The following is a 10,183-nucleotide window of genomic DNA, read 5'->3' on the forward strand; positions in this document are numbered from 1 at the left end:
CCCCCCCACCCGCACGAGTTGAAAGGTTGGGGAAATCAGAGTAAATTTGGCTTTGGTGTCTTGGAATTTACAACCAAAGGCAAAGAACAATCTTATATCTTTACATAATTGGCAGTGCCATGAAATCTTGTATAAGTTTAGACTTTATTGAGCATAAACTGTAACAATGCCCATGTATTCTTATCCACTGATGAGGCGTAACATTAGTCACATTTAAGTAACGGACGTCGTAATGGCGTACCTCTCGCTCCTTTTCTCGCTCTGCATCGAGCATTTTTAGATCTCCAAGCTATTATCATCGCCCAGCACAATCTGGCCCAGGCCCTCTCCTATTATCTGGTTAAGCTCAAACTTTATATTTGCGTTAATTCTCACCGCCTATCTCCCCGTGATAGGTTGCATGATCATCTGACACGATGATAAGCTGCAAATGTTAATGTTTATTTACGTTTCGCAATGTATCCGGTATTCAAAATAGGCCTTTAATGTGTAGGAAGTAAGGCTCTAATGTAAATGAAAACAATTTTTAAACTTTTCATAGCTGGGGTAGTTGCCTGTCACGGTAGTCTTTCATTATAGCGGGCATTACCATTTCAAAGAAAATCTCATCTGATCATAATGAATCTTTGAAATGCTGCGTCCAAAGCGTACTTTTTTGTACTTGTGACAAATAATATTTCCCAGAAGAGGTTCCTCCTTTGTGTTTCTTGTGTTAACAAGAAAGACACACACACACACACACACACACACACACACACACACACACACACACACACACACACACACACAGACACACACACACACACACAGGAAGTGAAATCATATCGAGGTAACAGACATGATTTAGTACAATTATTATTCTCATGTACAATATTGCACTGACATGGAGATTTCTAGATCCGAAGCTCATTTTGGGTGGATATGAACGAGTTTCGAGTTCACGAAGACGCTCAGTATGGACAATTTACTTCTTCTTTTTCTTGGAACGTTCCCCAACAAGAGCCAAGGGCAAGTCCACTACGTTTGTCTCGACTTTAATTCTAGTGATACATAGAGGCCTAGGGTATGTTGGTACCTGTATAAGCTGTTTCTTATACTGCGTAGAAGCTCTGTGGCCGCTTAGCTAATCGAAGCTATTCATAAATAACATAATATTTTTGTTTCGATTTTGTTTGAATAGTTTTCCCTTTTGCAGTTTTCGAGAAGCAGCCAGAGTTTAAAAAAACCCTGCTCTTCTTTGACTTTCGTTTGTTAGTATCTTTCTGGTGTCGATGGGCGTTTGGGATTTAATATTATGGGTAGGGTCTTATCCGTTGCGTGCAAAAAGACCTTAGGGAATTTTATTTAATCAAATACTTGTCCTCTAGAAGTTGTATCCCTTTCAGCCTGGGTTGGCCCGCACAGGCAGGTCGAAGCATCCCGCTCTACATGATCCTAATGGGGTCAATGGAGGTTAAAAAGTCATCGTAAAAACATTATCTTAGGCGTAGGCAACATAATTTTAATTACAGTAATGTGGAGAAATAGTTTTTTAAAAATGTAAAAAAAAATAAAAATCACGTTTTCCTCCCACCGCGCATCTGCCAGCTACGGGTTCCAACAGGTTCTTTTGAGACGATCATCTTACCTTTGCGACATTTACGTCTCTTTGGGAGCCCTCAGTCACTCCATCATAGACGAGAATTACTGTCTAAATCCAGCTTCACACGTAACTTACCCTGTGTTGCCAGGCACGTAAAACAAAACGTACACTGAAAAATCAAAGTTCTATTTCCTTTTTTGATGCTATAAAACCTTTCTGTATGCCTCTAAGTATCTTGAAATTGTTATGTTGCTTTGGAGTCCGCATCTCTTTGTTTTTCATTGATTTATTTTCTTTTTAATTGAAATGTAGATGTTTTACGCCCCAACAGACACAATATAGATCCTTCAGCAGGCGGGCATCTGACCCCCCCCCCCCAAACCCAGACTGAGAGGGATAACATCTCAGCAGAAAGACAAAGATACTCGATAAATTATTTCTCCTTACTCGGTAATCGAAGTGGGGTCTCCTGTGTGAAAAATGAAGCGCCTAACCGCTACACCATAGACGCCAGTCATCTTTTCGTGAGCACTCTACACTATACGCATCACCAAACTGTAATTCAGCCGAAACACTGACTCCATTTCTCTGACATGAAAGCTGTATTTCTGGTAAAAATACATTTCGACCCCTCAATGTTAAAATGAAACAAGACAGATCCCAGTCAGAGATGAGGTAGGAAGAAGGCGGTGGCGATGGATTGGACATACTCTCAGGAAGTCAGGCAGCTAGCTGCATAACAAAGAAAGTTTTGGATTGGAATCCACAGGGTAAGAGATCAAGGGGAAGACCGCGTGGAACCTGGAGAAGAATCACAGAAATCGAGGTACAGGAAAGTGGGAAGACATGGAATAACATCAAGAGGCTAGCCCAGGATAGAGAAATGTGAAAGGTGTTTGTCCGTGGCCTATACCCTGGTGCAGGGTGAGAAAAGCAATGATGACGATGAACGTTAAAATGAAATATTAAAAAATGTTTTTGGCGAATGAAGTCACACTATGATGACGCAAAATGTAGCCTCCCTTTGGGAAGACCCTAGGTGTAGGTCAGGTAATTTCCGAATGCAGGTGGGGGGGGGGGGGGGGGGGGAGGGGGGTTGCTCACTTAACTTTTTTCCATATTCTTTCACCTTACTACTTTACCAATAGTATTTCTTTCTTCAACTTCACGCTACAACAGCTCTTGCAGAATCGGGGCCCCTGTCAAGCTACAGAACTGTGGTGTCCCAGAGCGTGGTCGATGGCATCTTCAAGACCAAGTGTCGGCTTGATGAAGCTGGTACCACCGATTTCCTCGTGGTCACCACGAGAATTATGAAGAAGTACTGGGAGGCTGTGTGTTTTCTCATGTTCTCTCACGTGCATAACTGGTCGGTGCTTGGAGTGGACGTGAGGGACCAGTCGACTATCATTGTCCCCCCGGATCTCACGCAGGTGAGACTTTTGGTGTTGCTTGGCCCAAACTTTTGACGAGCATTAATTTTACTATCCAGAAGGGAATTAATTATAACGCTTTTGTGTTTGAAATGCTCTAGTTTAAAGGGAAAGCCGAGAAGGAGGAGGTGGAGAAGGAGGAGGAGGAAGAGGAGGAGGATGGTGATGTTGATGGTGATGCTGATGGTGATGTTTTTATTTTGGAGTGTCAGTTGACAGAACTAAGGGAATTAACGAAAGGAGGCAGGGATGGCTCTAATTCTTTTCTGCTTTGTTAATAAATTTATCAATCGATAGAAAAAAGATAATTTGTTTAAAGCACATGCTCAGCCTTAGCTTGGCATGAAACGGCTGATTTACGTAGCATTTGTGCCAGACTCCCTTGGCCACCGTACTCAAATTAGTTTTTAAAAATGCTTGGATAGTAGACCGAATATGATTTACTCTAGATAAGTCAAATGGTAAGGGCTTTATGCTAGGATGGCATGTTGTGCTCAACGCTCGTTTCAAAGCTGCAGCAATGTGGGACCACCTAATGTAACGTCCCAAAAAGACTTAATAGATGAGTATAGACTGCTGTGCAAATTCCTCAAGCAAACCAAATTCGAAAGCGAACAATAGAAAGGATTCGAACCAATGTTATGCACACCGTACCCGATACAATTCAATATGTTCTTGAAGTTAGTACATTGTTTTACATTTCAATGGTACTACAGTGAATAGTATTGTTACTTCCTTTCCCTTGTTATTTCGAACTAAAACGTAACCTTTTATCCCTCTTTTTGAACCAGGTGGAAACCAGCATAAAAAATTACCTGATGTCTTTAGATGGAAGCGGCAAAGTGGAAATCATTCGCAGTCGCATTATTCCTTGTGATATGTTCAATGCAGGTTTGTGGGATTTTAATCTTGCCGTTTCTTAGTACAATATCCTGTTTCAATGACAGAGGACTCTTTCTTCAGATGAAATCATAAAAAGAATACTTGATAACGAAAATTCCTATCAAATAAACGAGAAAGGAAAATGGGAATGCCTGCAACTGTAAATATTGCAGAACTGAGGTAACTGATAATTGATAAATGAAAATATCTTTTAAGCTGTTTTCAACCAGCATTCAGACATATCTAGGTTTTAGTAATAAACCGTTTAGTATTTTATCGCTCTAGAATATCCACTGTTTTATGATACTATCAGACGTAGAAAGATAGACCTCTATTTATATGATACTAATTCACAGCTTGTTTCCGGTGCTAATTACTGAATGATGTGCCGAAGGATCAATGTTACATGATTGCTGTAGATGAATGTGAGTTTCGTTGTTGACGTCCATTTGCTGTCATTCCAACTGTTATTATTACACCGCCAAGAAATAAAAGCAAAACAAAACAAAATAAAAAACAACAGCACCAGCAACAACAACAACAACAACAACGACAACAACAACAACAACAACAACGACAACAACAACAACAGCAACAACGACAACGATGACGAGGACGATGACGACAAGTTAAACAGCAACAGCACCTGCAACAATAACAACAGAAAGAAAAATCAGCTGGTGTGTAGTCCAAAGAAAACATCTCAAGCCAAAATCTTTTCTCAGGATTCCACACTCGACAGGGAGGCATCTCCCAACTGCCCCCTCTGGCTTCCATGAACATGCTCCATACGATCAGAAAGCCAGACCCACTAATTGTCATCGCGGAGAACCGCAGACGTTTGGCCGTGGCTGCCGACTTTGACCTTGACCTTCTGAATGTCGCGAGGACGGAACACGGCAAAAAGGTATGGGTCATGGGTCGTGACCCAGAGCCACCGCTGAAGTACGATGGGGTGATCACAGATGTCCCAGGAGTCGTGGTAGCCGCTCCAGGGGCAGACTGCTGCGTCATCTTGCTAGCAGACACCAGAACCGGTAAGAATGCCAGGCCTGTCTTGATCATTCATTAGCTTCCTCTTGCTTGCTGGGTGTTTTCTTTGTTTCTTTGTAAAGCCACAGAAACTAACTGAACAGAACGTGTTTTTATTTGGGGGTGGGGGGTGGGAGGGGTTTTTCATCCCTTTCCCTGAAAGATAGCGGAAATGTCCTAACGGACACACTGAGACAGGGGACTGGGAAAGACAGGCAGAGACAGGGAGAAAGAGAGAGAGGGAGAGAGAGAGAGAGAGAGAGAGAGAGAGAGAGAGAGAGAGAGAGAGAGAGGGAGGGAGAGAGAGAGAGAGAGAAAGAGAGAGAGAGAGAGAGTGTGTGTGTGTGTACGCGCACGCGCTCGCTTTGTGTGTGTGTTTGTGCTTCTAACTTTTCCAGTTGGAGGTCGGCTCCTGTGGATCCACTGTTACGGATAGAAACATACTGTCAAAGCGGTCAAAGACGCAACACATTCGTTATCTGCGGAAGAGACTTTTTACCAAGATGAAATGTGCGTGATCTGTGGGATACGGTTGAGGTACCTGCCCACAGACACCCACGTTTTGTGTCGGAAAAATTGCGTCAGAATTTATTGTACTTCTTTTTTGTCTGCAGTCTCTCCACCCACCTCACTTTCACTCGTCTAAGTTGGGCATAATAAATCTGACCCCCCCCCCAAAAAAAAAGAAGAAATAAATCGTGTTGAAAGGGGGGGGGGCTCTCGAGGTCAAGAGGTACTGTGTTCGCCTTTCATTCAAAAGGTCCGAGGGTCGAAACTTGACAACGACAAAAACTTTTCTTCTGTAAAAATGTTCTCCATTCAAGTCCTTTCCTATTCTCTTGCCCTGCTCTGTCTTCTGCTTTCATCTCCACTTCATATCCCCCCTCCAGCAGCGGAGGTTACTTGTGCAAGTTGTGCACGTTTATGATCCATTGGTGGTCCCAACATCACCAAACAGAGTAGGCTTAGGCTGCCACCTTGGCAAAATGCAAAATTATTTCTTATCAAAACTGAAAATACATGTATTCTAGTCTCGAAATCCAAATGTGTCTACCCGAGGGAAGGGCCCTACGAAGTTGGAAAAAACGGTCAGATACGTAAAAATCAGTTGCGTTGTAGGTTGAAGAACCAGCACTGAGATCTAGCAGGAGAACGCAAAGAAAATAGTGTTGAAAGTGGCGTAACAGAACTTCACTTCGACTTTAGTTTTTCGGACCTCTAAAATGTTCAAATAAAGACTTGCCCCCAATGCCACAGACTGACACAACTGAGAGCAGTTCTGAAGACACTATGTGTATATAAATAGAAAAAAGCCTGCCCTCCTCGTTAAAATGACTGGTTGTGTCGAAAGAATAGTGCTCCGCCAGTGGAGGAGTTGCGCCCCCATTGGAAGGGCAGATAACTACTTTTTAAAAAACCCACATATTCTCCATCCTTCTCCCAATGGTGGCTTTTGTTGTCTTTCAAAGGGTTGAACTTGTGTATGTTGGTCTAAGACATGTTTTTAAACGAATGTCAGAGTCAAAAGACTGCTCAACTCGACTTTCTTGTAAGAACGAGTGCTACCATGTGTTCAGTCCTCATTTTCTAATGTATCTGAGTGAATACAATGTCTTAATATTTATTATCATGTCCTCCAGTAGCAGAAAATGGTTTGGCTTTTGGTCTTTAATTAAGATTGGCACATTCTGTTTCTACCATAAAAAAGCATAAATAAAAGTGAAGGGTCCATAGCTATTCATTTATATCCGTGTGACTCAAATACAAACTTTCTGCCGTACGAAAATGTATGAATTATCTATATTTTTGGAGCCACTAACCTCTCGCCCTTGTTTGCGCACCGTCAGGAGCCTGCGGTGCCGTGCACGCCGGTTGGATGGGTACTGTAGCAATGGCAGCTCGCGAGACGCTGAGAGCGATGGTAGACAACTACGGAACTGATCCTCGCCACGTACATGCAGCTATTGGGCCAAGCGTGGGAGGACAGTGCTTTGACATGCCAATCTCTGACGCCCAAGTTATCACTGACCTTGATCCAAGTCTCACATGGCCTTCTGAAAGAAAGGAAGGCTGGGTCCACACCAATCTCCCAGGGGCTAATGCAGTTATCTTGCAGAATGAAGGAGTGCCAAAGGAAAACATTGACTTAACCACTGCTCTGTGCACTGCGTGTAATAAAAACATGTTCTTTTCCCATCGCAGAGATAGTATTCCATTTGGCAATCAATTGGGATTTATTTCTTGTAGGAAAAGGTAGTGGGTATTTCTTTTTGGATTTTTGTGCTCTGAATGAAAGCTTTGGTCAAGAATAAAGAAAGACTTGGGAAAAGATTGAGCTGTAATTGCTACTCCTTGCTCGCTCACCTCTGCCCCCTTACCTCGTCCCTAATATCAAGTTAGGATGCGTCGTATACCACCTTATTGTCAGTTTTCTATTTTGTAATATGTGCTGCTTGGACAGTGGGTTCCATTTTGTCACCACTAGAATCGGCGAAAAGCTGATAGTGCTGATATTACACCCCCTTATTGACACAATATATACCTATTACGAGGCGGCTGCTTCGATCCAGCAGACAGACGGAGAGACTCGATTTTAAAAAAACTTTCCCAAACAGGAATCAAAACCACGTCTTCTGTGTGCGACGTCAAAGCATCTATTCACTACAACACAGGTGCCGGCAATGCTACTGTTGATACCTTTGAATGTTTATTAATTTACCTCATAAACTTTTAAAAGTCTCGCATTATTCCCATTCCAAGAGGAAATCCTAAATGGTGTAACGTATCTAACATAATACTTGGTCATCTTACAATGTTGTGATCTTTCTAAACTTCAAAATAGAAGCTACTTACCTACGTTTTTTCTTTATGGCAAACGTGGAATTGTTGTTAGTTTGTAACATGTTTTACAGCTTAAGATTAATTCAAATTTACACTTATTTTTATCTCCTTTTCGCATTCCTATAAGATCGCACTATCTGATTTGTATTTGATGGGTTGACTCTTGGTACTTCTACCTTTGTGAAAATGAACAAAAACTACCTTGCAATAAATCTGTATTCAGTGACGAAGATGATGGGTGATTGTTTCAAGAGAAGGAAACTGCCTCTGGCCTTTTTGCGTTTTAACAGACTATCTAAAAGCAGCCTGCAGCCTGCATAATAGGGCTTTGCCTGGGCGGTAGATATAGAGGAAGTAGAGTTCCTAAGTACTACTTCTCTCCTGTCAGAGTTTGACCCTTGATAATGGGTGTGTGTGTTTTACTGATAGAAAAGAACGCTTCCCACTGGGTAAAATGTGAAATGTTATGTTAATTACATATGTTTTTGATGTACCGTTGTTGTGATCAAGGTCCAGCGCTGTTGTGAGGTGAAGCATAGAGTCCTATTTGGCATTTCGTGTGTACTGAAATAATCGTGTTAACGTCTAGAAGTGTACATGAGAAAGAAGATTACATTGCTGTGTATTCCTTATTCTGTGTTTCAATCCCTATGGTTAAAGAAACATAGATGTCTGTCTGTCTGTCGATCTGTCTTCCTGTCTGTCTGTCTGTGTGTCTGCCTGTCTGTAGGTCTGACTGTCAATTAATTCTTATTTGGTTGTTATCTCGTAGTGCATGCGATGTGTTTGGTGAGCTTTCTATTGTTCGATGTTTTTCGGGAGAGGGGGTGGGAGGGGGGATACACTATGATGATCCTTTCCAAGTGCTCAAAGCCTTTTCTAGTCTTTTTATAAAGCGTTTTTACGCTTCCATCGATACAATTTAGATGATTTAGAAGCCTCCCAATCCGACCAACTCGGGCTGAGATGGATACAACATTCCTGCAGAAAGACCGAGATACCCGAAAAAAATTCGCCCCACTGGGGAATCGAACTCGGGTCCCCTGCGTGCGACAGCGAAGCCTCTAACTGATGCACCACAGAGTCTAGTTTTTCTAGTCTGGTCTGGAGTAAATGATACAAATGGGCGGGTGATCATACCTTTTAACCCACCTAGAAAGAGAGGGCCTTCTATGCTTTGACTTTTCCCCTCTTTAAACTTTATAGAATGAGAAAAATTCGTGAATGTGTATATATTATTATGTTATATATATAAAGTTTACACTGACTTACATTGTTGTAATATAATCAGAAGGTTGATTTTTAAATCTGTATGCCTTGTACATAGTGTCCTTCTGAATTAATCTTGTTAGTTATCACATCGTTTCGTACTGATTTTGAGTGCAGGGTTTATTTTTTCACGTGTTGTGACATGCTATTAAATATTATTTTTGGAAAATGTATTCCACATAATTATTCATGTTGTTCAAGTGCTGGCCACATTTCCGTTCGAGCGGGTTAGTAAGTACTGGTAGTTTGTGATGGTATGATGAATATTTCACATCATCTGAAGATTTACACTTTTTTTGCACCACTTTGCTCATTGTTTCAACAACGAATTAGACTTTTACTTCTTTATCTTTACATTCCCCATGATGCAATACAATTTTGCAAAAATTCTAACTCATGAGTTATATATTTTTTTAAGTTCGTAGATACTTTTGGTCACGTCTGTATGCCATCTTTATGATGTTGTGTGTACATTATATATTTTGTATATGTGTATGTTTATGTACATGTATACACGCACACACACGCACACACACGCACACACACACACACACACACACACACACACACACACACACACACACACACATACACATACACATGCATTCAAGGGGAGTCTCATGGTCTAGAGGTTATGGTGTTCACCTCTCATTCAATAGGTCCCAGGTTCGAAACCTGACAGCGACGGAAAATTTCTTTCTCTAAAAAATGTGTTCCTTTCATCTCTTTTCCTACTTTCTAACCATGTTCTGTCGTCTTCTTTCGTCTCCACTCTCTGCCCCCCCCCCCCAACCCGTTTTGCCCCATCCTCTGGGGTCATGGCTCTGTGTGCAGTCTTTCTTCTGCTACTCATTGGCTCCTTCTTACTGCTGTTCTTTCAGCCACACCCTTGATCTTAGAGTAGGTAAGATCTTATACCTAGCCTTCTCGTATAAGGCCTAAAAATCTCAGAAGTTGCGCCTGCAAGTTGCGCACATTAAAGATCTCTTGGTGGTCCGAAATCCATAGGAGCAGGCTTCGGCCGCCACCCCCGCAAAATTCAAAGTTAATTCCTATCAGACTGAAAATGTTTGATGTTACCTGTGCGCTCATTATGGCTCATATATGACCTTATGCAGCTGCAAGCACCGTGAAACACTTACCA

General features: G+C 41.8%; 1 protein-coding gene across 1 annotated transcript in view; it reads left to right on the forward strand.

Moving 5' to 3' along the window:
• Nucleotides 1–9,432, forward strand: part of LOC101849459 (purine nucleoside phosphorylase LACC1) — a gene marked incomplete in the record, with an annotated part of 18,945 nt that extends 9,513 nt beyond the window's left edge. The window contains 4 exon segments of the mRNA XM_035969724.1: nt 2,762–3,015; nt 3,807–3,906; nt 4,623–4,934; nt 6,777–9,432. Coding sequence (XP_035825617.1) covers nt 2,762–3,015; nt 3,807–3,906; nt 4,623–4,934; nt 6,777–7,186 — 1,076 coding nt within the window.
• Between the last annotated feature and the right edge of the window lie 751 nt (nt 9,433–10,183).

Source organism: Aplysia californica, unplaced genomic scaffold (genome assembly GCF_000002075.1).
Source record: "Aplysia californica isolate F4 #8 unplaced genomic scaffold, AplCal3.0 scaffold00175, whole genome shotgun sequence".
In the NCBI taxonomy this organism is placed as follows: Eukaryota; Metazoa; Mollusca; class Gastropoda; order Aplysiida; family Aplysiidae; genus Aplysia; species Aplysia californica.